Raw genomic sequence first — 26890 nt, 5'->3', positions numbered from 1 at the left:
CATCCAGGCAGCAGACTCCATATCAGAAAATCAGCCTTTTTCTCTGTAGTACCTAGAAACAGAACTGGGGTTCAAAATGAAGTTTTGTAACACTTGTTACTTGGGATTTTGGGTTTTTTTTAAATAAGTTTTACTGTGTCACTTTTACTTTGCACTCTAGAAAATGAAGAAGTCAAAGAAACCACTTTACGAGAACTTAAAATGCTTCGCACTTTGAAGCAGGAGAACATAGTGGAGCTGAAGGAAGCCTTCAGAAGAAGAGGAAAATTATACTTAGTTTTTGAATATGTGGAAAAAGTGAGTTGGGTTTTACTGTCATTGCCACAGTTATATTGTCAGTTTGCTGGAAAAGTCTTTAAAATTACTTTTACTTTTAAAAATTAAGCTATTGTAATCTGTAAAAGGAACAGCAGAAACTCTAATACAATCTGAATTGTTGCAATTAGACATTTATGTGAGAAAGCAACACTGATAACTTTACTATTGATTTCACTTCATGTGTTCATATAGAAAGAAAAAGTTCTTGCATGTATGAAAGCAAACTTTCAAATTATGTAGACTGGAATATATATCACATGAAAAAAAATACCTTTCCAAACTATTTAATCCTGTTTAATTGTAAAGCTGATTAACTGTCCTGCATTATGTTGTGTAATGAATCTTGATGTAGTCTTTCAAAGCAAGATCATAGACTTTTGACCTTGGAATCTGTTTCAACTTTCTCTACCTTTCCCTGTTAAAAATAGGATTTGTGTGTGTATTTCTGTAACAAGGCCACTATCAATAGTTGCTTAGAGGGATTTGGCAAAGATCACTGTCATTATCTCCAATCCTGACCTCACTTGAAACAATTCCAAAATTTCCTTAGATTGGCCTACTACTGCCAAACACCCTCGTCTGTTTCCAGGGAGAAACAACCTAGAACAGATTGGTTTGTTGCTTTTTGTTGTTGGTTTTGTTTGTTGTTGGTTTGGTTTTTTTTTCGGGGGGGGGGGGGGGGGGAATGGGTGTTTTGTTTTGGTGGTGGTTGGTTTTTTTTTGTTGTTTTTGCAACTTTTGTGATGAAGGCAGGCCTTCCCTCAGTATTCTAAGCATTTAGCATTTCTTCATGGAAAGAAACAGATGATATTCAGATACACACAGTAAAATAAACACAAACTTAAATATATGGGTCTCTGTATCTTTCATAAGATATTGCTCCCTTGACTGAAATTTTCATTTAATATCTGCCAGTGTGATGTTTTGGTTTAGCTGAGTGCTAATCCTCTTCAGTCAATTCTTTCTCGTTTAAAGATTCCTCACCCTAAATACTGTGTCTCCTTTATGCAACTGTCAATTTATTATGTGATACAACTTTATTGCGTAATGTGAGGTGACCAGTATTAGCCCACAGTTTGGCTGAAATCAATTTTGTTTTTCACCAGCAGCTCCTCACCTGCTGATGTAGTGGATCGTAGCTCTTAACATCCAAAACTTGGCTTGTTCCACCCATGTTCCTTGTAACTGTTAGAAACATGTGGAATGTCTTTCATCACACACCAATTTAGAACATACATTTAATTTTCTATTATAGTTGACTTGTCTAAGCTCTCCATAGCGGTGGCTTGGAAGAGCAGCATAAGTAAAAGACAATGAATTGATCTGAGAAAGAGTTTACTTCAAATATAGTTAATATTGGTTAGAACACAAAGCTGCAATATCTTAATGTTAGTTGCATCAGAATAAAATAATATAATGATAAAGGTGGAAATCATGTATAGTCTGTGCCTAATGTAATTTCTGTGTTAATGGTTGCATTTGTTTTCAGTTAAACATCATTGTCCATGAACATTTCTCCTTTTCAGATATGTCAAATAGTTTCTTTGAAGACCTGGATGATTTCTGTATTTTTGGATGAGGGGAGAGTAGGAGGAATTAAATAAAATGTGCTATAGTAAGCTAATTTTTATTTTAACTGGTGATGAGCACCTTGTGTCCTTTAGGGAACCTTACCTCTGCAAAACTCAAATCCAGATTACTTAAATTCACCTTTATTCTTATCTCCTTTATTCATCTTCTCCTTAGTTAATGTCTATATATAGGATTATGTCTTGCTGTGTTGATGCTACTATTTTGGTTCCTATTTGTAACATTAACTTCTTGACTTACTTATCCAGATCCACAGGCTCTATGTGGACAAGAGTCTTAACTAAAATCAGTGTGATTCCTACACAGAATTTTTTTTTACTCAGATCTGAAGTGTATTTCTAAGGAAATTTCTACTCAAGCACATGTTTCAGTATTTGTTCACAGATTTTAAAACTTAGAGGTGGGGGATTTTTTTTGGTTGTTGCGTTTATTGTTTTTTTTCCCCAAAATATTGTAAGTCGTCTCCATTTGTTTTGTCATATATGTGGGTTCATTAAAATATTTTGCAAGAGAAACCTCAAAAGAATGTATTCTACAGCTAAAGAAAATGTTTGTCAAAGACAAGGTAAATAGATTTTAAATTAAAAAATCTACAGATGCTCAAATCCATAATTAAATGAGTTGTGTATGGCAGCTTAGCCAAAATACTTATCTCTATTTCAGTGTTCAGTAAATAAGATTTTTCTCTCTTTAAGTGGGCTGCTGCTGCTTGTTATTCCTTCAGAATTCAGAGTGAAAAATACCCTGTACTTATAACTGTGCAAAATTGGAGACATTTGCTAACATAATGGGAATCTAAGTGTCCTTTTTCAAAAGGAAATTTATTAGTATAAGCAATCAATTTATTTACTTTCCTAGGTATGTCCATAAAACAGTTAATATGGCCATAGGTAGTGCAAATATGCCTAAGATTAGTATTGCTGTTACATAGCTACAGGATGCGCCCTAGACTGCTATTTTTGCACCTATGAGACATGTTTTATATCTGTTACTTCATTTTCACTAAAAGGCTTGTGTTGCTTTAACTATACCCATTCATGTACAGACATGGTTTGTGATTAATCGTGGTGCAGTCAAAGCAGTAAACTAGCTTCGCAATGAAGAAAAGTGTGTTAACGCACCATTGGACATTTACAAAATTCTGTGCTCTACTAAAATTTTCATATAACCACACTGACCTGCTGGTTCTGTTTGAGCAAATTTTTGTAACAAAGAGGACTTTTTAGAAATTTTAGCATGAGTGATCCTTTAAGGACTTGTGTTATAGTTGTGGTTCACCTTTAAGGATTATTATCTTCACAAGTGCTTTCTCTAGAATGAGATCAGGTATGCTTATGATTAAAATACACTCCTTTAGTGTGTGACTATTGATTTTTGCACAGCCAGGCTTAGTGGCCTAAGTATGTTGCATCAAAATGCTGAAAGTATGCTATCTTCTAGCAACTAGACTGCAACTTCATATTAAATAATGTGTGTTTTAAACATTTAGAATATGCTTGAATTGCTAGAAGAAATGCCAAATGGAGTTCCACCAGAAAAAGTGAAAAGCTATATCTACCAGCTAATTAAAGCAATTCATTGGTGCCATAAGAATGATATTGTTCATAGAGGTAAGTGTGTAGTTCTCTGCATGGAAATAAGCCTAGGTAGGAATTTGCTTTCTAAAGGGAAAGATGTTACAGCTTGAAGTAATTTGCATTTGACATAAGAGTTGCTTTATATCAACAGAAAAAAAAAAAACAAACTGTAAATTTGGCTGGCTCTAAAGTCTGTTGCATGACTTCAGATCATTTTAAAACTCAGTTCATCTACATGTAAAGCTTGCTGTCCAGTCTTTAGGATATGGTATAAATGTTTTATCATATGCACAGTGAAGTAAAACTGCAGTATGGACATTACCAAAGGAAAAGGAATTTTTTTAAACATTTCATGATGCTTAGTCATTTCACTTTTGAATGTGATAGTAGAATATTAGGTGGAAAATAACCCAAAACTTAAAGCTTGGTCCACCCTGTGTTTTACTTCTCAAGGCAGTTCCTCCCAGTTCCCATGAGTTTAGCTCTGTATGTTTACTTTCTCCTCTAAGCTTCAAGCACTTAGAGTGTACATATTTTAATGTGTGGCTTTATCTAGTTTTATGTGGTTTATTTAATAAAATTGTATTTTACTTTGTGGCCTTCCAAGAGTAACATTTCTAATTCATGTTTCCAATAAATTAAATTTCCCATACAATATACTATTTATATTTAAGACTGATCAAGCATAAGAAAGAGTCTGAAGATGTTTTGTAAAATATACTTAGAAAAATACAGCATACATGGATACCACAATATCCATACAGGAATTAAAAAAAAAAAAAAAGCAGGCTTAAAGCTAGGCAGCACATTTTTGTAAACAACGGACAGGAGATGATCAAAAAGATCATCATAACTGAAAATGTTGAGCACAACACGTGTTTTATTGGTTAAGTGGGTGATTAAATGTCAGTTCTTTGTAGTATTTTGCAATATGCAATATTCTGTATATTGGTTTGCTGCCCAGGAATATCTGTAAGCACCTTTTATCTTCCAGTATTTTGTTGGGAAACACTTAAAAAGACTTCAAAAGGCAGAAAATTAATTCTGCATGTTCACAAACTGAATAGCTGGAAGCTGTTTCAGCAGTTGCTCTTGTAATGCTTTGTTTATGATTGCATGAATAACTCTAAATATGTTATAATGAAATAATATTTGTTGACAAAGTTCAAAATTAAAAACAGAAGTTAATGGCTTTTTTTTTTTTTTCATCCCACTCTGATACCCCAGATATCAAGCCAGAGAATCTCTTAATAAGCCACAATGATGTGCTGAAGTTGTGTGATTTTGGTAAGTTCAATAGATAACTTGCTTCTTAACCTCTTTAAAGAAAATCTCTTTGCAGTGGAGTTTTGCCTTATCCTTATAGGAGTTCTAAGATATGTGCAGTTTAAAACCCTTTTAGTGGTCAGAATTGGTTGCTTCTTCAGGTTGGTGGCTAGTTCTTTAATTTAAAAGACCTGTAGGCTTAATTTTCATGCCCTGTTAAACACCTGTATTAAAATGTACATAGAAATGCTGCATTTATCTTTTCTTAAATCTGACAAGGCTTTTATTAGCAGTGTTTTTGGCACCCAGCTGAAAAAAACGCAGATGACAAGTGGATTAGGAGGCTACCAAAACTGTAGCTGTATCTGTCCTGTGTATTTAAAAGATAATTTTTCCTTGTTTAGTAAAGATACAGTAAATTTACAAGTTTTATTTGTTTTTTGAACCACTGGCTTTCAAGGACTGTTATGTGTGTAGTTACAGGTCAGATGTTGTGGTTACATAATGACAGAATAGCGTGTCCACATACGATTAATGACTGAATGGTTGGAGGTTAAAGTCAGAGTTGTATATGTAATGTTAACTCTGGTGTTTCCTGACCTATAAGTAAGTACCTGTTTAATGTCAGCTTTATGGCTTTGAAGAATCAGCACGCAAGCACAAGGCGAACTTTGCCCATGTGAGTAATCCCCAGAAGACAACAGAGCAGAGTGTATGCTGTTCCAACAATCTATTTTTATTCTGAATGCTACATAAACACAGAACAAAGTATTTTTTCCTCTACAGTTTGGCTTGGTAAATAAAAAAACAATTCCAAGTGCTACCCAAGGGCACTTTTCATGAGAGTGGTTTGTAAGCTGTCATTTCAAACCTCTGCAATTTTGAATGAAAAGAACTGAAAAAAAAAGGATTGAAACAGGTTTTTTAGGAACACAAAAAAGGCATTTTTCATTTGCAGTGCTGCTTATTTCATTTAATCCTAAAGGCATTTTTGCTTAAGCATTCTGAAACAATAAACATTCTAGGAGAAGCCTTAGAAGATTTTGTTCATGTGAGTACTTTGAATTAAGGGCAATTTATTCTGCATTTTAAGGAACTTCACAGTTCTGACAGCGCAGCAGGGTAGGGTGTGTGGTGCCCTCAGTACCTTTGCCTTTTTGGTGCCTTTGTCTTTTTGGTATTGACAGACCTCCTGTCTGTGGTGCCTTTTTCTTTTGGTATCAACAGACCTCTTGTCTGCGGTGCTGTGGTCACCCTCCCCTGGCACCTCTATGCCCAGGCTACCCTGGCACCATTGCGCAGAGTGGGTGGGCAGGATTTTTCTCTTATCCTACACTCATTTTCAGGGCCTTTCCCCCCTGCAAAGGAAACCCCTCTGGGGTTGGCAAGTCAGGGCTCTCCCACTGGAGCTGGTGTAGCATACACCTTGCTTCCTCTCCACGCTAGCTTTGCATGGTTAGGGAGCACAGGACCCAATCACTACCTTTCGCAGAGTTTAACAACCAGTCAGCAGGCAACACCTGCCCTTGACCAATGTCTGCTTCAATCAAGGCTAACAGCATCACAAGCAAGAGCACCCAATGAGGTCCTCATGGGAGCTGTTCACCCTCAGCTCCTTCCCTGTCCATAGGGAAGAGCCTTCCCTGGCCCTCGCCCTCCCTGCCTCAAGTAACATTCACTATTAGAGTTGGTATATGCCATCAGCTAACAGATCTTTGTGTGTGAACTCATGTCAACATCCTCTGTGCAACAGTATTATAGTAAAATATAACGCTGAACAAATGGTACAATTGTGTTCTGGACTTCAGTTTTCTCACTAGATGATGTGAATTCTACTAGCAGTGACATTTGTGGTCCGTTGCTTTGCTCACACTGTATGCTCCAGCTGTATTTTCCTTCTACTGTTGGAAAATGCATGCAATCAGAATGTACTCATGGTGCTCAGCACAGTCTCAGGGAGAGAAGACTAAACTGAATTACTGTTTTTCTTACTGTTTATGTGTGTTATGTTATGTGAAATTTGATCAATATTTTAAATTTAGTTGAATTTAAATTTCCAAGTGATTTATAATTTGGAATCAGTTTTAATTTTTTAGTCTTATGGCTAATTGACATTATTGCTGGTAGCTTAAGCTATTACTGTAAAATGTCTGTCAGAACAATATCAGCCACAAGTGTTTCCTGAACATGTACAGATTAGGAGATAAGAATTCACCTTATAAAATGTCTGTGTACCTAACTTCATTCTTATTTTGGAACACAAGTACTTGTCACGTACAGTGCCACATTCCTTATACAACAGCAAATGCGAAGAAGAGGTTTATGCATCCATCCCAATGTTGAATAGTCTGAATAGAAAAGTTCATAAATTTTTAGCAAAATAGTTCTTCATAATCTTTGTGCCATGTGTTCTGTACATATCGTGCTAGATAAAAGTGAGACTGAATGTGGTGCTTGCCTGGACACATGTTGTGTGGGTGTCCTTTCTGCCAATAGGAGTGGAAAAAAGAAAACAGTACAAAATGCCGATTACAGCAGATGCATCTGACTGTTGGGAAAAGGCTTTCTGATTAATGTTTGCTGTTTCAACACCATGGTTTCAGAATTACTTATTTTAGCAATCTCTTAATCTCTGTACGATGCGTAAGCATAGAAATCATGAAACACAGGACTGGAAAAGACCTCAAGAAATTCTCTAGTTCTTCCACCTACTCAAATAAAGGATTAAGCATGTCATTCTTGACAGGTGTTCACTTAGCTTTCTCTTGAAATCCAGAATAACAGTGGTTACCTAGTGTTTCTAAGCATCTATTAGAATCATAGAATCATAGAATGGTTTGGGTTAGAAAGGACCTTAAGATCATCTAGTTCCAACCCCCCTGCCATGGGCAGGGACACCTCACACTAAACCATCTCACCCAAGGCTCTGTCCAACCTGGCCTTGAACACTACCAGGGATAGAGCATTTACCATTTCTTTGGGCAACCCATTCCAGTGCCTCACCCCCCTCACAGTAAAGAACTTCTTCCTTATACCCAATCTAAACTTCCCCTGTTTAAGTTTTAACCCATTACCCATTACCTGTTGTCCTGTCACTACAGTCCCTAACGACGAGTCCCTCCCCAGCATCCCTATAGCCCCCCTTCAGATACTGGAAGGCTGCTATGAGGTCTCCACGCAGCCTTCTCTTCTCCAGGCTGAACACCCTCAACTTTCTCAGCCTGTCTTCATACAGGAGGTGCTCCAGAACCCTGATCATCCTCGTGGCCCTCCTCTGGACTTGTTCCAACAGTTCCATGTCCTTTTTATGTTGAGGATATTAAAATACCTATATGTCATTAAAATGTTAGAATGTTCTACTTTATGTCTAATTTAAATTTACCTTATTTTCTCTGTAAGTTTTCTCTGTAAGAAATTCAGTCTTCTCCTTTTTTCCTTACACCTTTTTTATTGACATCTCCCTTACTGTGGTCTGAACTGTTTAAAGTCCATCCTTGAAAATTCTTATTTTGCTTGTTCTCTCTTCATGCATCAAGGTGTATTTGCAAGTGCTATTGCTTTCATACTTGCTCTCACCCAAATCGTCTTCTGTCTTGATTTTCTAATCTGTTCTTTCTCACTCTGTAAAGTTGGGTCTAATTTTCTCCCTAGCTACCTTCTCTTATTTTGTATCAAAAAATTGCTCCTGATACCTCAACATAGTTTGGAAGAAGAAACAATAACCTAACTCCACCACCACCACAACAACAAAATAAGTCCTTGGGAAGTTCCAAGCTTTTTGAATTATCCTGTCCATGACCTTTCAGCATGGTGTCAGAGAGTCGGGGTAGTAGTGAATCCATAGAATGGTTTCTTACATCACCCAACACTGAAGCCCATGACAGTAATATTCCTTCCTGTCTTGCCACATCAAACCCATGCTGTGCCTAGCCTGTAAAATTGAGGGCTGATTTTTCAGACTATGTTAGCTACTGGTGGTTTCTGGACATAGTAGCTCCTGAGTGTGACAAGATTCCAATAAACTGGCTTGGAGGAAGGAGGATGCATCCTTGACTTGTTGATTTTTCTGGTGCACATGAGGTTGTGGGCTTCCAGGCTCATGCATGACATTAGCACAGGAGTTTATTTGTATCATGTCACACCTTTCCTTATTTCCTACCACCCTTCAGTTTGGGGCTTCCCACTGTTCATTTTGGCAGTCCCAGTTCTTCAGTGTAGCTCCTGGTTATCTTCCCTCTCTTCTTTAAATACATGAATGAAAGTCTTTTCACTGACAAGATTAATCAGATAGGTCATGTAATTTGAAACAGAAACAGAGCTGCCTAACCAGTTCTAAATATAGTAATGTTTAGAAATTTACTCAGTCCCAGTGTTACAGTCAGTCTCACCTCTGTGCCTGTCAAAATCTTGGAGCAGATTCTCCTGCAAGGCATGCTAAGGCACATGAAAAACAACAAGGTGCTTGGTGACAGCCAGCATGGCTTCACTAAGGGGAAATCCTGCCTGACCAATTTGGTGGCCTTCTATGATGGGGCTGTGGAACTCATGGACAGTGGTAGAGCAGTTGATGTCATCTACCTGGACTTGTGCAAAGCGTTCGACACTGTCCCACACAACATCCTTGTCTCTAAATTGGAGAGACATCAATTTGATGGATGGACCACTCGGTGGATAAAGAACTGGCTGCATGGCTGCACACAAAGAGTTGTGGTCAATGGCTCAATGTCCAGATGGAGACCAGTAACGAGTTTTGTCTGTCAGGGATCTGTGTTGGGACTGGTCTTGTTCAACATCTGTGTTGGTGACATGGACAGTGGAATTGAGTGCGCCCTCAGCAAGTTTGCCGATGACACCAAGCTGTGTGGTCCAGTTGATACACTGGAGGGAAGGGATGCCATCCAGAGGGACCTTGACACGCTTGTGAGGTGGGCTGATGCCAGCCTTATGAAGTTCAACCATGCCAAGTGCAACCTTCTACACCTGGGTCAGAGCAATCCCAGGCACAGCTACAGGTTGGGCAGAGAAGAGATTCAGAGCAGCCCTGCGGAGAAGGACTTGGGGGTGCTGGTCGATGAGAAAATGAACATGAGCCAGCTTCAGTGTGTGCTCACAGCCCAGAAAGCCAAACATGTCCTGGGCTGCATCAAAAGGAGCGTGACCAGCAGGTCGAAGGAGGTGATCCTGCCCCTCTACTCTGCTCTTGTGAGACCTCACCTGGAGTATTGTGTGCAGTTCTGGTGTCCTCAACATCAGAAGGACATGGAACTGTTGGAACAAGTCCAGAGGAGGGCCACGAGGATGATCAGGGGACTGGAGCACCTCCCGTATGAAGAGAGGCTGAGGAAGTTGGGGCTGTTCAGCGTGGAGAAGAGAAGGCTGCGTGGAGACCTCATAGCAGCCTTCCAGTATCTGAAGGGGGCCTATAGGGATGCTGGGGAGGGACTCTTCGTTAGGGACTGTAGTGACAGGGCAAGGGGTAATGGGTTAAAACTTAAACAGGGGAGGTTTAGATTGGATATAAGGAAGAAATTCCTTCCTGTTAGGGTGATGAGGCACTGGAATGGGTTGCCCAGAGAAGTTGTGAATGCTCCATCCCTGGCAGTGTTCAAGGCCAGGTTGGACAGAGCCTTGGGTGACATGGTTTAGTGTGAGGTGTCCCTGCCCATGGCAGGGGGGCTGGAACTAGATGATTTTAAGTTCCTTTCCAACCCTAACAACTATTCTATGATTTTAAGTAATAAAAAAATTCTTTCCAGCTTTTCTCCAACAGCATCAGTAATGTTCATTAGACTTTGTGGGAACAAACCAGAATTATTATTTTGTGGCAACTTTAAAATATCTGTTCCTCATCATACGTGCCTTTTAGTTTAGTAACTCTTGAAGATAGAGCTGTCTTGACAAAAACGACAGCTGTAACCTATGCCATTAACACATTTATCATTGTTTTCTCAAATCAATATTCTAATATTAATGGCTGGGCTCCCTCACACAAAGCTGCCAAATGAGATACACTTTCAGAATTAAAAAATAAAAAATAAAAAAAAAAATCAAAATTGCAACCTTACAACCAAAGTTGTGAGGGAAGAGAGATTTTGGCAGCTTCTGCATAAGAACTCAGATAGAAAGAAAAATGAATTTTGCATTGAAGTAGCACTTACTGATTCTGAAAATGAAATTATGCCTTATACCTCTGCAACACTTTGGAATTTTTATTCTTTCTTCGTCACTCATGCAATGAGGGAAAGACTCATAGGGATTTCACTGAACGGAATTTTGGACCAAGTTTTAATGCCACATCCTAATTACACGTCAGTCAGTCTCGCCCTCAGGGAAGCAGTGTCCTTAGATTTGAATAATACATAGTTTCTTGACCAATTTAAAAATTTGAATGCAGTGAGACTGTAATAGTTAGGATCCATGACTGGAAGAGCATTGTTTCTAATGTTATGAATTCTGCAAGCAGCATCTCAGTGACATTTAGTGGGAATAGTTCAATAACTTGCATCACATACTGACAGGTAACTTTTATCGATCTGTTTTGATTATGGCAAAGCACCATAAGTAATAGCAAAACCCCACAGACTTCTGAGGAGAGTACGAAAATAAGGTAGTTGTTAAAACAGACATGCTCACTTTCACTGTTTTACCAATAAAAGCTTGCAATTCCTTAGACAAGCAGTTGTTGCAGAAATTGTTCTACACTAAGAGTTGTAAACAATTCACTTCTGTATAAATAGGTGTGATCTCTTAACTGCCAAAATCCATGGTGTTAAGCATGTTGTATTTAAAATAGGATATAATCTTTCACACTGTTTTGTTGACAGGCTTTGCTCGTAATCTCTCTGAAGGAAGCAATGCTAACTATACAGAATATGTGGCTACCAGATGGTACCGCTCACCTGAACTCTTGCTTGGGTAAGTACAATTTGTAGAACTACGATGATAAATCTTGACTGATTCTTTATATTATTTTTTTCAAGCACCTTTTGTAAGAGTTACCCTGTTGAGAGCTGTTGTTGATTTAAAGGGAATATTTCAAGAGGCTTTCAGATTTTCATTAACTTTTTTCTGTTTCCAGTAAGTCAGTATGAATCATTGACATGTTGATCTGTCTTGAGCTGAGCAGTGTTTAACTGATTAAAATATGAAGCTGAATTATAACAGTTGTAGTTCAGATTCCTGCTTGCCCATTCACTTCCTAAGAGGTTTCCATGGTAGTCCTGTAGCTTAAGATATTCCATGAGCCTTGCGATAGACGTCACAGCAATGGTAGTGCATCTTTCACCACACTACGCTCCTCTTCATCCTTTCAGTCAAAACTATAATTTGGTTTTCATTTCCAGTTACCCTTTACCAGCACTGCTGAAGTGCTGGTAAAGGCTCAGAAGGATGATGCTAGCTTTTTACTAGACAGGAAGAATTTATTGATGGACATCATAAGGAAGGAGCAAAGGGAACAGATTTAGCATAGGATTTGTCACCTCCGACACTTGGTGCTGTCTTATTCCAGAAATAGGCAAGCCAGCTGTAACTGAAAAATATCTTGAAACAGAGGCTGAGTTGTTGGATTACAAGTTTCAAAAAGACAATCAGTGAGGTATGGTTTCAGTTCAATCTTTGTTCCAGTCTGTATTCTTTTTATATGCTTTTTCTTTTACATGAGAAGGATTCTCCAGTCATTCTGCTCAAAACCTAAACATCCAACAGAGATTCTTGGAATAAGTTGGATGTTTGCGAAATTTTTTTACAAATTCAACAAGCAAGAGCTCAAGCATACAGAAAAGAAGTTGCATCAATCTGTAGTAGGAACAATGAACAACCACAAGTATGTAATGCATTACCTCTTGTATAGTTGAGGTAGACAGCTAAACAGACTTGCTGAGGAACAGATTCTTAGAGTGAAAATCATGAACTGTCATAGAATCTTAGAATAGTTAGGGTTGGAAAGGACCTTAAGATCATCCAGTTCCAACCCCCCTGCCATGGGCAGGGATGCCTCACCCTAGACCATGTTACCAAAGGCTCTGTACAACCTGGCCTTGAACACTGCCAGGGATGCAGCATTCACAACTTCTTTGGGCAACCCATTCCAGTGCCTCACCACCCTCACAGTAAAGAACTGCCTCCTTACATCTAATTTGAACTTCCCCTGTTCAAGTTTAAACCTATTCCCCCTTGTATCGCTACAGCCTCTGATGAAGAGTCGCTTTCTGGCGATTCTCTATTTCATCGATGTTTGTGACTTTAGAATGAACGTCACAGTAGTCTACAACTCTCTTCACACAAGCTTCCATTCTCTGTGTTCCAATTTTGTCCTACATGTCTTACAAACCATCTTCAAGTCTGTAGTCTCTCCTGACTAGAGTATCCATGTTGCCTCTTCTGTTAAGTACCTTCATTGCTGACCTAGCATCTTTTGTTACTAGTAGTTTAGAATATGAGGCACCATCTTCCTTACCACACAACATTGCTTGCGCACACAGAGACTACACATCAGAATTCCTTCCCAAACCACCTCCTGTGATTTTGCTCCGAAACAGGAATTACCAATTTTATGAAGCTTTCACTGCTTCCTCACCTTTTTTTTTTAAGAAATAGTTTTCAGGGTCATTCTACTTTCTCTCTAATTAAAAATTCCACTGTGTGAATGCTGCAACAAAGATTTTATATCATTTCTGTTCTCCCAGTGGCCAAACCCAGGATGCCTATCCACCTGTTAAGCACAATGGAAAAAGAAATGTAATGCAGAAATAGAGCAGAGTCATTAACCCCTTGGAGAGCAGAGAAGTTAATGGTAGATTAACTGGGAATGGTAACTGCTTCACAATCAGAAAGACTATTCCTGTACATAAGATTTTTCACAAAGGTAGCCAGATTGTTGGGGTACTTGAGAATTCTGCTCCTGCCATCTCAAGCAGTGATACGTCAGACAATCCATGTCAGAAACAGAGGGCTTGGTATTTGAGGTAGTTTCTTTAATATCAAAGTCTATTTTTTTGTGTTGTAAGGAAGCCGGCCATGGGAAATACGGCCTGTAAATGTTGAAACAGCTCAGTAAGAAGACAGTGTCAATTAGTGAAAGATGACATTGTGTGTTCACTTTACAGAGCCCCTTATGGAAAGGCTGTGGATATGTGGTCTGTAGGCTGTATCCTGGGAGAGCTGAGTGATGGGCAGCCCTTGTTTCCTGGTGAGAGTGAGATTGACCAACTCTTTACCATTCAGAAGGTGCTAGGCCCACTGCCAGCCGAGCAGATGAAGCTCTTCTATAGCAACCCACGCTTCCATGGCTTGCGGGTAAGAGAAAGCTTTGTTCTTTTTTTTTTTTTTTTTTATTTTATTTACTCACACAGTATTTACAGTATTGTCATTCTTGCTGTGAAAGTTCTTTTTATTTACATTGAGCATTATGTATTGCATGGGTTTCTGTGTAGGTATAGGATATTTAGACTATAAGGCATTCATAATTTAAAATAAAATTCTGATCACAGCAGCACTGAGTTTATAAATGTGTTATTTCTACTGCTTAAAGCTGAATAAAAATTTTTCTTTCATTTCTTTTACTTTTTTGACATGCAAGTTAGCATTTATACTACCCTGCAAATGTGAAATTTAGTGGCATAAGACTGTCAGTTCAATGTAGGGAAAATTCATGACTGCTGTCTTCAGGCTACTGTGTTGGAATAATCTAAGCCATAGATGCTGCTGGCAGAAGAGCATTTTGCCTTTTGACTTACTGTCCTGTAGAGTTGATGTAAGCCACGTGAGTAAAAAAGCTCTTCCTAGTGTTAGCATTGTTCCCCTTCTAAGGATTTGCTAATAACATGTAATGACAGACACACTAGTGTGAAGAAGCTGCTCAAGCTGGTATGTGCAATATGGCAAAATCCCAGAAGCAATATACATAAGTAATAGCTCTGTTATCTTTAACAATACCTGGTCAGCGATTGTACTCATGTTTCTTTATAACTCAGTTTTGGTTGGCATTTTTTTTTATGAATGTTGCTTAGAAAGGTGAATCTTTGTTCTTGACAAATAGTCTAATATCATTAGTGTAAAAACCCATAAAAAGGCATAGAAAGGTTTTAGAAGACCTAATCTGTGCTAAAGACTCAAGATTTGAGTTTTACCCTGTAAAAGAGAAAATTTAGAAAATGATAACGGGAAAGAGAGGGGACCTGGTTGTGTTAAAGTGTCTTAAAAGTTGTCATTGATTGGGTTTAGCTGTTGATGATAAGAAAATAAATACTTGGGTTAAGGTGTTATGATAATTATTTTAGGTATTAGGATAACTAATTCCTAAGAGCTTTTGTTGAAGTTTGTAGATCTCCATTGGTGAAGGGTTTAAAACAATTACTAGATGAGCATTTCTTGCAAGTTCCTATTTATATTTGATCCTGTCTAGAACAGTGGGCTGGATAGGATTTCCTGTTTAAAAAATTTATAACCCCTTATCAGGGAAGCAATGCTTTAAAAGTTGTAAGCAAAATAAATTACTGCTTCTTCAACTATTTTACAGCAGTTTTAGTTGTGCAGTGTAATCTAATTTGGATAAATGTGCTGTAATGTCTTAGGAAGAGATTGAAGTATCTTAGTTTTGTAGCTTTAAAATACAGTAATTCAAGAAGAGAGCATGGACTTAATTGTGATTAACACAGGGTTGAGAGTTACGAGTCTCTGCTCTCATCCTGGATCAGTGGTTTATTACTTGCCCTCAAACATGTTGCTGCCTTCTTAGCTCCATCTGTAAAGTCAGGATACTAGTGATTATGACAGTGACATATGCCTTCTAATAAACAGTATTTTTTAAACACTTAAGTAAAATCTGAATAATAGCTTAAAGATGAAAATACTGAAAAAAATTGTTTCTGAATGTGATATTCAACAGTTACATCATGAGATTCATGCTATAAGACAACCTTAAAAGTACATTTTTCTGAATGTAGCATAGTGTTTAGTAGTGGAAGATTTTCTATTGCAGAGTAGATAGAAGGTAAGCTGTAATCATGCAGATTATTATTTACAAGCTGGATCTGGCTCTGGGTATTCACAAGATTGAAGCTAGCCATGCTGTGGAATTGTTTATCCACATGTTTAGGTTTTGTGAATTTCTACATTACCATGAGTACTGCCATACTATAGCATGGGATTTTTAAAATTCTAATACAAACACTCCAGCACCACATGCACATGTATACAGATGTACATTTGCAAACTTTCTGTCTTTTCTGCTCATTTCCTCCATGAATATATATATATGTACACAGTTTTCCTCAGTTCTGAGGTTTACAGAGTATTAGTAATCTCTTTTCAGTCCTTCTGAGGGAGAAATATCCATGGAATGTTGAATGCCTAAGTAAACAAAATAATATGGGATCATAAAGTACCAATAGGCTCATGCCTTTATGGAATGTGAGTGATAATGTAGGGCTGTAATATTGTACTACAAATAAATTATAAATTAGCTGGAGAATCTGAACAGTTTCAGTGAATAGCCATCTCTTATTACCGCTTTGCATGGCTTTGGCACAATTTCCTGTTTTCTTGATCATTCCAGATGTAAAATCTTCTTTATGATAGTCATTCTTAATGAAAACAAGTATGTTTTGCCATTTGGTTCATGTAAAAAGTGGAGGAAGCATGGAAGCCATAATTCACCTAAATTGGTATCTAAGATGAACACAGCAGACTTGGACTTAAAAATTCTCAATCATTAGTAAGCCATTTCAAAAGAAAGCAGAGTAAAAAGAAAATTATAGAGAGTTATAGAGACTATTTAGGAACAAAAACATTTAAACTAATGTTCTTTCATTTTCCTTCAAAGCTCACATAATGTAATTTGTGAAAAATAATGCTAGTACAAACAATTGGCAGCAATTCATAGTGGTCTAACACCCATGTACAGTGCACATGCAATGCAGTTTGCTTCCAAATAAAATGCATCTTTGGAAATGAGTGTTAATTCTGGGTTGCTCTTTAGAGCATAGGTTTGATGGTAGTATTTAATCTGAGGAAGGTGATCATGTACATATAGGCAAGCCGTATATGTGAGAGCTGAAAAATGCAAAAGTGAAAGTAAAGGAATGAAAGTCTTCAGTACTTCTGCTCTTTGGCATTTTTAGACCAAACATATAGTTCTCATCTGTTTTAATACCATAGCAAACACCCATGTAAAAATTTTATCTTCATCTTTGTTGATGTTTTGGTTTTGTTGCTGTTTGTCTTAATCACTGACTTGAATTTTATTACTTTCTTGTATTTTCAGTGATTTTTAACCATAACTCAGTATTTTATGTGGGTATATTTTATGTATGACTTGAGCCCATTTGAACATACAATGATGGCTTTCATGTACCTGTAGGCAAGAACACTATGCGCTTCCTATTGTCAGTATTCTTGTTTTGATGTCTTTCTTAGCTAAAGATAACTTTTTAGAAATACTTAGGATGTGGATGGGATCAAGCCAGGCTGCAACTGAAACACTTGCATAGTATCAGGCAAATTCCACAACCCTCTGAACTACTAATGAAGCATCTGGATCTCAGTTGCATAGCTGTGGATAAACGGTGATTAATGCAATAGGCTGACTGATTGCTGGCTTCGTTTGGTTTGTCTTTTTTCCAGTCTTCTCTGGTATTCAAATGCAAATTTCTCTAAAATCAGCATAAGTTAGGTCCATGAGGGGTTTTATGCCTCTGAAAATCCAGCCTTAATTTCTAATTCTGAAAACACTGGCATATATGTTTAGGTTTTAAATTTTAACTTACAGCATTGAAATGAGTTTATCTGTTTGTTGTCATTTCAAGGCAGTCAAGAAATGGATCTTTATCTGTTTCTTTTCAACACATTGTACTTGATGATACGTTATAGCAATGAAATAGCAACTTCCATTTGATAAGAATAAAATTTCTGTCTTTGTTTTACTTTTGCCTTGCTAAGGAAGCAAGAAAAAAAGAAATAGAATCTGTGCTTTATTTTTTCTCTCTTCAAATCATTTGTGCCTCTCCTGTTCTTTCTAGACCGGGTTAGTTTCAAATACTGCCTTCATCAGGTTTTGTCCAGAGTCTAGTTGACAGAAGATGCCCTCCAGCAGCATGCACTACTTCTCGTGGTGTTGCCAGTTCTTACTGCAGCATAACCACAGGAGTAATCCTGACTCTTAAACCTTTGGGGTTTTGATGTTTTTCACTAAAACCTTGATGGGAATGTCTGTTAATCGTTAGCATTTATTTAATACTGTATTTGCTCTCTCAAATTATCTCAAAGCTATTTTTAATCTTTAAAAGTATGTATTACTTAGGTTATTTCTGAATCTAACCTCCCACCTTTTGTTAATCATAATGTCACAAGCACATTTATAAAACTAAATTGATTCTTTCTTATTTGAGAAAGGTTCCTTGAATGCCCTGCTGATCAAGAATACTTTCTTTGGTTAAGCAAATGCATGTTATACATGAACAGTTATTTGTTTTCATTATAATGTTATTTTATTGTTTCATGAATTCCCATTAATTACATGCCTTGATTCAGTATGTGTTTTCTGGTTTTGAAATACTGTATTCATGTATACCTTGTTTACATTGCCAGTATATTTATGCTATATTGTTTTTACAGTTTCCAGCAGTCAATCATCCACAGTCTTTAGAGAGAAGATACTTGGGAATTCTAAGTGGTGTAATGCTTGATCTCATGAAGGTAGGAAAATGTGTTTTATTTTCTGTCTGTAATATGTAGTGAAAGATGAGATTTTTTATATCTGTTTCCCAATAGAATATATCTTAAAAGTACTTGCGAGCTTCCTTTGAGATATTTTGGTATTACCATTGTTTGTAGCAAGGCTTGATGTTTCCTAGGAATAAGGAAGAAACACCCCTTGCAAATGCCAGGAGAGTGTTCAAGTTGGACTGATTTGATAAACAATATACAGTACAGAAAAAAGAATCACCATCTTTTGCAACAATATGCATTCACACTGACATACATTCAGATGCACAGGTTACCTTACTAATGCTGGAGTATGAGCTCTCAACCAGTAAAAAATTTAGGTAAATCTACAGAGTATTTAGGCTAACCTGAGTTGGTCGTTCGTTGTTGGAATAGCATGAGGATGTGGACAGTTGTCAAAGACAAACTTGAAGCACAGTATTCTTTTTTTAATCTAAGCCCTTAATCTGCCTGCTGTCCCTCACCTCTACACAGTGTGTATGCTAAGTTACTCTTCAGTCCTGTTTTGGAACAAGTCAGCTGCTTACCCCTGGTCAAACTAGGACATGATCCTGAGAGAGTTTCTTACTCTTCTTACAGGGATTAGAGTAAACTGGCTACCCTCAAAATGACCAAACATTGTAAAGCATAGTGCTATATATTTGTGCCATGTTTCTGGGTATGCAACATGTATTATTGTTTTTATTCTTATACTATAAAAACATCGCATGGTAAGCTGCAGTACAACCCTCCCATTATTTCATCCACCGTAAGCTGAAAAAAGAAGTTATAATGTCAAAAATTAGGTTTAGAATCACAAGGGTACCACCTAAGAATTAAAGGCAATCTGGGACAAGTATGAAGCATGGCTATGGCTAATCAATTCTAAACTAAATGCGCGGCACCAAGCCCATCTGTGCCAGCTGTCTTGGAAACCAAAGGTCAGCTGCTTTGGGGTATGCTTGTGTGTTTACTTGCTTTTAGCAGTACTGATGCAGCCAGCAGAAATACACCAAATTTGCTCTACTCTTTTCTTCAACACAACTGGTTCAAATTGCTTTTGTTTAATCTCTCTGCCTCGTGAAAAGAGTCAGCATAGCTTTTATCTTGGTTTCATGGAGTCTGCAAAATGAGGTACCTCGAAACCTGCTGGTTATGATATTATACATTCTCTTCTGTTTCTTAATTCACAGAAACTTTTTTCTGGCATCATGGTTAGCTGTAGCTCGAGCTGTAGTAGCAGGTATTGGAGAACAGCAATTTCAACACCATTCTTCAGACAACTGTTACACATGCTGGTGGGGGGTTTATTTTAATTTTATCCTAATTTTTATGTTATATCTCAGTGTCTTCTGGGTTCTTTTGGTGTGATTTAAAAGTTACAAAGTTGTGAAATGAAGCACTGGAATTTTAGGGAAGCAAGTTTTCTGTCTGTATTTCTCCCCATGAGGTGGGAAAGGTCAGGGATTCTGTACAGGGGATACTTTGTGTTTGACCTACATTACCTGCTTCAGGACTTGGAACGTTTGAAAGAATAAGCAAAAGACTACAAGGAACAGATGAGACTTATGGTTAAGTTGCATGCTACAAATGCTGCAAATACGTTGCTATATGTCTGTCTCTTCTCCAGACAGTGGACATCTGGCACATGTCCACACTTGGTGTGTTTCTCATTATCTGCATTCCCAGGGATACCCCAGATCTGATTACTAGATTACTCAATAACCTACACTTCAACTTACGCAAGCTAAAGTAAGGAGTGATTGATGTATCCCTTTAGAGAGCATTTCTGGGCTAGATTAATGAAGAGGCACACATCTGGCCCTGTTGGTTTGTTACTCCTTCCATCGTCTTCACAAATCATGCTGGTTTTCAAGTATGTGTTTTAGGGTTGGGAGCATGTGATGACTTGGGCAAAAAGGCATTGAGTATCTCAGGGGGTTTTTTATATCATCTGTCATCCAGTTGTCTCCCCTATTCAGCTGCAGACATGGATTTACTCTGAGTAGTTAACTACTAGAATATTTGTAGAACCCCTTCTTTCTACCCCTGATGTTCTTCATTTGCCTTAGCTCCAGCTGGACTCGGGCCTTTGAAAGTGGCCTAACCTTTGTGCTAACACAGTGCTTTTATAGTCTTCACCTGTGTATCTTGTCCTTGATTCTAGTTCTAATACACTCCCGTTTGCATTTTTGTTCACTAAGAAACTCCCTGTTTAGCCAGCCTGACCTTATGCAAATTTTTGAGATCTTCTGTACAGTTAGATGATTTGTTACTGAACTGTCAAAAATGTTCTTCAAAAATCAAGTGGCTTTCTTGCATGCCTTTGATCTAATGGCAGTTTTTCAAGAGATTTTGCACAGCAGTTCCTTATAGAAGATGAAGTTTGCTATCCTGGGTCCCACCGTTGATGCTTTTCTTCCCATCCTTCCTTTGACTCCTAACTGTAATCATCTCATGGTCACTACAGACTGTCTTCTCTGATTTGTCACCAATACTTTATAGTTGGTGAGCAGCAGGCAAGTGGAAAGAAGTTTTACCCTTGGCTGATTTGCTTCTCCAGCAGTTGCACTAGGAAATTGCCACCAAGATAGTTTAGAAATCTTGGTCTGTAGTCAGTAATCACTGTAGTGATAGTCACCAAGGAGGAAAGAGAAGTTAATCATTCAGTACAGTTTGTCACTTGAGAAAGGAAGATGCTGCATATCGTATGTCCAAACTACTCAGGAATGTAGCTCGCCACTTGCTTTATTTCCTGAGCATTTTTAATTTTGAAGTGCCTAGATCCTGTGAAGGGAAAGACAGTTTATGGGCAAGTAGCCGAGTACGATGGTAATGCATATAAAGATATGCATAGCATGTGTGTATACACATGCACATATACACAGTGTTGTTCTCTATTCAGCCTGCATAACCCTTAAAAAATAGCTATTCTTTTTACTTAATAGCCATTCAGACTTTTATCCTTGCTGACTTTTATCCTTGCTGAACATTGCCGTGCATGTTCAAATATTCCAAAATAAGTTTCGTATTGCCCTCTTCCTGTAAGAAATGTTTCAGACTTCTTAGAATAGTTTTACCAGGTGTACTTGAACCCTACAAGTAAAAACCAGAACTCTTACATTTGTATTTTTTAAAAAATACTAACTTTAAAAGATTATTTTTGTTTGGATAAGAATGTTACCATATGCTTGTTCTGTTTGTTAAGCCTGTTTCATTGCAGCATTTGTTACTGGTAAATTAAATATTTTTCATTCTAAAAAACATTTTTGCAAGGTATATCTTGAAAGATGTGTTTAAAATATGTATAATTAAAACATGTATAGGTATATGCATAAAACATATTTTAAATTTTTAGCTATTTTTGTATTTTAAACATTTTAAGCACATACATATAACTATATGTATGCATACATATATTCATTATATATATAGATATGTTTCATTATAAGCAAGGCTGAGAACTTCCATCTCTTAAGTAGAACAAAGGGGTTCTTTATGTGTTTATCTTGTAGCCTATGTAGTTTAATGCATCGTGAAATTATTTTAGCAGTTGCATCTAATCACAGAAAGCCTGTAGATTAAAAAACTATCCCAATAATGTTCTGAATTTTGTTATATTTTTTGCTGCTGCAAATACAGATACTAACATTTAAACTTCGGGATTTGTTTTCCAAAGAACTTACTGAAGTTAGATCCAGCAGACAGATATTTGACAGAACAGTGTTTGAACCATCCTTCATTTCAAACCCAAAGACTCTTGGATCGCTGTGGAAGCTCACCTTCGCGGTCAGCTAAAAGAAAACCTTACCACGCAGACAGCAACACATTATCTAACAGGTAAACGTAGTCATGTCACTGTTATCACTGACATTTGGTCTGCCAATGAGTTGCTATCATGCTTACATAAACCACCATCTACAAGAAAAGTAGTTGTTTGACAGAGTAGGCATATTGAGACATATATACTGTTCCATGTTGACCATCTGAATAAAGGGAGTAGACACCGTTTTACTGTATTATAGCTACTCAATCTGAAATCTTTGCTAACTTTTTGCATCAGGCTGCATGCTCTCTGTAAAAAAAAAAAAAAATAAGACAGCATTTTCAAGCCATTTCTGCATATGACAAGGAAAATTGAGTTGGCTTACCTGTCTTAAAAATATGTTTGCCTTTTTCTTGAACAACACTAGCAATTTTGTGGCTTGGAGGATGCCTGAGATTCCAAAGGAATGCTCTTTTCTGTGGAATGCTACCATTATTGTACATGTGCAAATCTGTCCAAGGTTTTGATATTTGAAAGTTCAAAATTTGCACAGATTTTTAGCAGCTAAGTTTCAGTGTCCTGAAAACTCTGTGCATTGGTCGTGCTCCAGATTGTGGATGAACAGAATTTTTCTGCTGTTGTGAATCAAGTGTAGTCTACTTGAACTTAAAGCAGGGTGTATTTGCTCAGCAACTCCCTTGTTGGACCCATATAGCTTGAGACAAGCCAAGTGGTTTTAATACATCAAGGAATCAGGTTTACTGGTGGATAGAGACTTCATTACAAAAAACCTCATGTTATTTCTCTGACAAAGGCTTTCATAAAGGCCTCTCTCTGAAGTATAGCAGAATAATAGTGGATTTTAATTCTAGCCATGTTTTTTGATGGTTCTTCCTGTGAGATTAAAAAAAAATACCCTTTTTAAGATTTGGGATGATGGAGTATTCACTCTATACTTTTTCAGAGCTAAATACCAACAAGTTTTAGCTGCTCCTATAGATAGGAGATGTCTTCTTATGAGAGAAATTTGCCATTAGAGATGTGGCGTCAGAAAGAGGCCACATCAAAACGTAGATCCCTGGGGAACTTCCTGCCTAAAAGGCTTGCCCAGCAGCTTGATTTAAAATTATTATATTCCTTATATTTCTAAGTTAAAAAAAAAACAACCAAACTTCATTTTAACTAAAAAATATTTTAAACTGTCATTAAAATTGCTAAATTTTTATAAACTGTAATAGAGTGTAATACAAAAATTCTAGGTATATAAATGGCTAGCATTATCCATTTATAATTATCAACAAGATCAACAAAGGTACAAACTCATCTGTATAGTGAGCTTTCGCTTTAACACCCAGCTATATCTCTGAGTTACATTATCATAGATTTCATACAGAAATAAGTCAACTGTAAGTTAAGTTAACCTGGCCTGCCTAGATCCATCAAGGCTAACAAGTACAGCTACAGGATTGTTCAGGCATGGCTAGCTTGCAGTGCCAGAGTAAGTTCAGAAGCAGAACTGGTTTTATGCCAGAAAACCTGAGATAATAAATCCTGCTCAAATAAATTCAGGCTGAGTGTTTGCAGAACCAACTCATATCTCAGTCCCATAATCCCAAAACCAAGAGCTGGAAAGTAGAGTAGAGGTTAAGGACATCGCTAAGTAGCTCTGGACCAAGTCACTCTGATTGCTGAGTATCTTGGATGCAGCTTTGGAGATGAGCTAGTGTGCCAAGAACTGGGATAGTCCCAAGTTCCAAAAAAAGCTGGGATTCCTGTGGTAGACATGGGTTTAGTTTTGGTGTTACAGGGCTTGCTCTGCTGATCTGAGCTCAGGCTCACTCTATCTGGATGTCTTTACCAGCACAATAACCTCTTTTTCCCTTCCCCTCCCTCTCCAAATCAGGCATACATTAGATGGCCCGGAGCATTGATTGTATCGAGTTTTTTTGACACTGCTGACATACTTTATTGTCCTACTTTCACTTTGATATGCCAGGTGTATTTAAGATTTTTTTAATGAATATACAGCTAATTTTCATAATGTGGTGCTTACATATTTATGTGCACATATATTACTCATATGCATAAATCTGTAAATATATGTTGGAATTTCTATGATTGGATTTTATATCCTGCTATTTTTCTTTGTCAGCAAAATCCATTAACCAAAGCTGAGTTTTTTCCATTGGGATATAACCAGAAAGAAACAACAATGTACGAACACTTGCAAATCTGTTATTTGAGTGGAGCTTCTGATGCCTAGTTGGCAGTATTTGATCTTACTGCAGTTAAATTTTGTGGTTTTAAATGGCAACTCCTGTCTGAAATGAGTATACTTTTGTTGAAATTATTCTATCATGAATATGTAATATGGTATATTAATGCTTCTTTATGCATTTTAATGTAGAAATCAAGCCAGCAAAAGTTCTGCTTTGCAGTCGCACCACAGATCAAACAGCAAGGATATGCAGGCGCTAGGTGCTGGCGGGCCAAGAGAAGAGGGTCTTCCAGCAAATGAAAGCTTTCTAAATGGAAACCTTTCTGGAGCTGCACATAGTCCAATGCATGCAAAAAAATCAAGCAACACACCTGGATCTGGCAACAAGGATCTAGCCAATAATAATATGCCACATCTTCTCAGCCCAAAGGAAACAAAGGGAAAAACAGAATTTGATTTTAATGTGGACCCAAAAACTTCTGATGGTTCAGGCTCAAAATACCTGAAGTCTAACACCAGATCTCAGCAGAACCGGCACTCGTTTATGGAAACTTCCCAAAGCAAAACTGGGACACTGCAACCTGGTGATAAGCACAGTCGCCACAGCTATATTGATACTATCCCACAGTCTTCTAAAAGTCCTTCATATCGGACAAAGTCAAAGAGCCATGGGGTTCTGACAGACTCAAAATCTGTGGGCAACCTCTCTGAGGCCAGGGCCCAAGCTGCAGAACCAAACAGCAGTAGGTATTTTCCATCCAGCTGTATGGACTTGAACTCTCCTACCAGTCCAAGTGCTCCTCGACACAGTGATAACAGAACTATGCTCAGTCCATCCGGAAGGAATAACCGCAGCGAGGGTACCCTGGACACCAGAAGACCACCAACAAGACACTCCAAAACAATGGAGGAGTTAAAACTGCCAGATCACATGGATGGAAGCCATTCCCACTCTCTATCTGCTCCACATGAATCTTTTTCCTATGGTCTAGGTTATACCAGTCCTTTTTCTTCACAGCAGCGCCCTCATAGACACTCTATGTATGTGAGCCGGGACAGAGTGAGGTCAAAGGGCTCAGAGGGTGGCTTAAACATAGGGCAAGGGATGGCAGCCAGAGCAAACAGCCTGCAACTGTTATCTCCACAGGTGCAGCATAAGTCACTCACAAGATCTGTTGGCTCATCACGAGAAGACTGTACGGATGATACTAATAGGGTTAGTTCAAAATGTTGCCTATTATGGAAGGCTTACCTTCCTCTCTTTAGTTCATGTGGGACAGTGTCCTGCTTTCTGTCTTCTGTTTGCAATTATTTGTTTATTTGTCATGTTGTAAGGAAAGGGATGTTGGGGTTTTTCTGAAGGGCTAAGTATTTCAAGTGCAAAATGAGAGGCTGTTTTAAAAAAATGGTCTATGAATACCATTCTCTTGAAATACTGAAATGTGAGAATAGAAAATTTTATTTCTGAGGTTAAAATTTCGTTGGTAGTTCCTAGTCTTTGCATAGATTGTCTGATGTAATTTTTATCATACTGTTTTTCTTAATTAACCTTATTTGTGTTTTTATTTAGCTTTTCTTGTATGTATTTCTGTTTGCATGTATTTCTGTTATGAATGCTAATGTTAATTTTTGAAGTGATATTTTCACTCAGTTATAGCAGGAAGCTATTGCTGAAATGCCATAGAGAAATATCAAAACTTGCAATATCTGTTTTGCTTAGTATGATAAATAACTGGGTTAGCCTAGAGGTCTTATGTTGAAGAAGCCACTAGTAAATCGATCCCTTACAGGGTTTACTGTCACTAGATACCATGTTGTGTTTTACTGTGAGCATTATTTAATGAAGAGGAGGGGCTATTTCTGCTGTTGTCTTACATTCCTTACACAATACTTCTGAATTATCTGATGCTTTACACACCAGATGTGTAAAGATGACTGCGTTTGTCCACAGATCTTTAAATTGCTCTAACATTAATCAAAATTAGAGCAAAATGGTGCAGAGAGAAGTACAAAAATGTTTATTTCTCTATACGTACATCTGTGACTTCTAAGGAGGGAACACCTAGTACAGATTTGTTGACAAATTGGAAGGAAGTCAAAGAGCTGCAAGTATTATTTAAGGTCTAAAATCACGCTTCATTATGAGAGACTAAAAAACTCTGCCTACTTAGTTTATGTATAGCTGACTTGATAGTGGTCTATAAATACCTTTAAAAAGTTTTCAGGTAGCAGTTGCCTCTTCATACCAGTAGGGCAAAAAAAAGGTGTGATACTTTTTTGCGTACTTACCACATCTCCTCCATTCAGGACTGTGTGTATTCACACACAAGAAAAGATCTCATTAAAACAGGAGAAATACAACAAAACAAAAACAAAGAAAAGAAAAGAAAACGCTACTTAGAAAGGATTACAGCAGCTCCATTTCAAAACTTTTGTGTGTGTGTATATAGT

At 37.6% G+C, this 26890-nt stretch overlaps 1 protein-coding gene across 11 annotated transcripts in view; it reads left to right on the top strand.

The window, feature by feature from the left end:
* Positions 1-26890, top strand: part of CDKL5 (cyclin dependent kinase like 5) — a 138644-nt gene that overhangs the window by 86249 nt on the left and 25505 nt on the right. For all 11 annotated transcript variants that reach the window (XR_010612262.1, XR_010612261.1, XM_065677360.1 and 8 more), the window contains 8 exons: positions 161-297; positions 3398-3518; positions 4713-4772; positions 11576-11666; positions 13859-14048; positions 18366-18446; positions 22135-22295; positions 24629-25655. Coding sequence is in view for 9 of the 11 variants with exons in the window: in XM_065677360.1 (XP_065533432.1) it covers positions 161-297; positions 3398-3518; positions 4713-4772; positions 11576-11666; positions 13859-14048; positions 18366-18446; positions 22135-22295; positions 24629-25655 (1868 nt within the window). In the remaining 2 variants the exon portion in view is untranslated. The remainder of the gene's footprint in view (positions 1-160; positions 298-3397; positions 3519-4712; positions 4773-11575; positions 11667-13858; positions 14049-18365; positions 18447-22134; positions 22296-24628; positions 25656-26890) is intronic.

This window comes from Lathamus discolor, chromosome 4 (genome assembly GCF_037157495.1).
Source record: "Lathamus discolor isolate bLatDis1 chromosome 4, bLatDis1.hap1, whole genome shotgun sequence".
Classification (NCBI taxonomy): Eukaryota; Metazoa; Chordata; class Aves; order Psittaciformes; family Psittacidae; genus Lathamus; species Lathamus discolor.
This window is presented reverse-complemented; position numbering and strand designations above follow the sequence as displayed.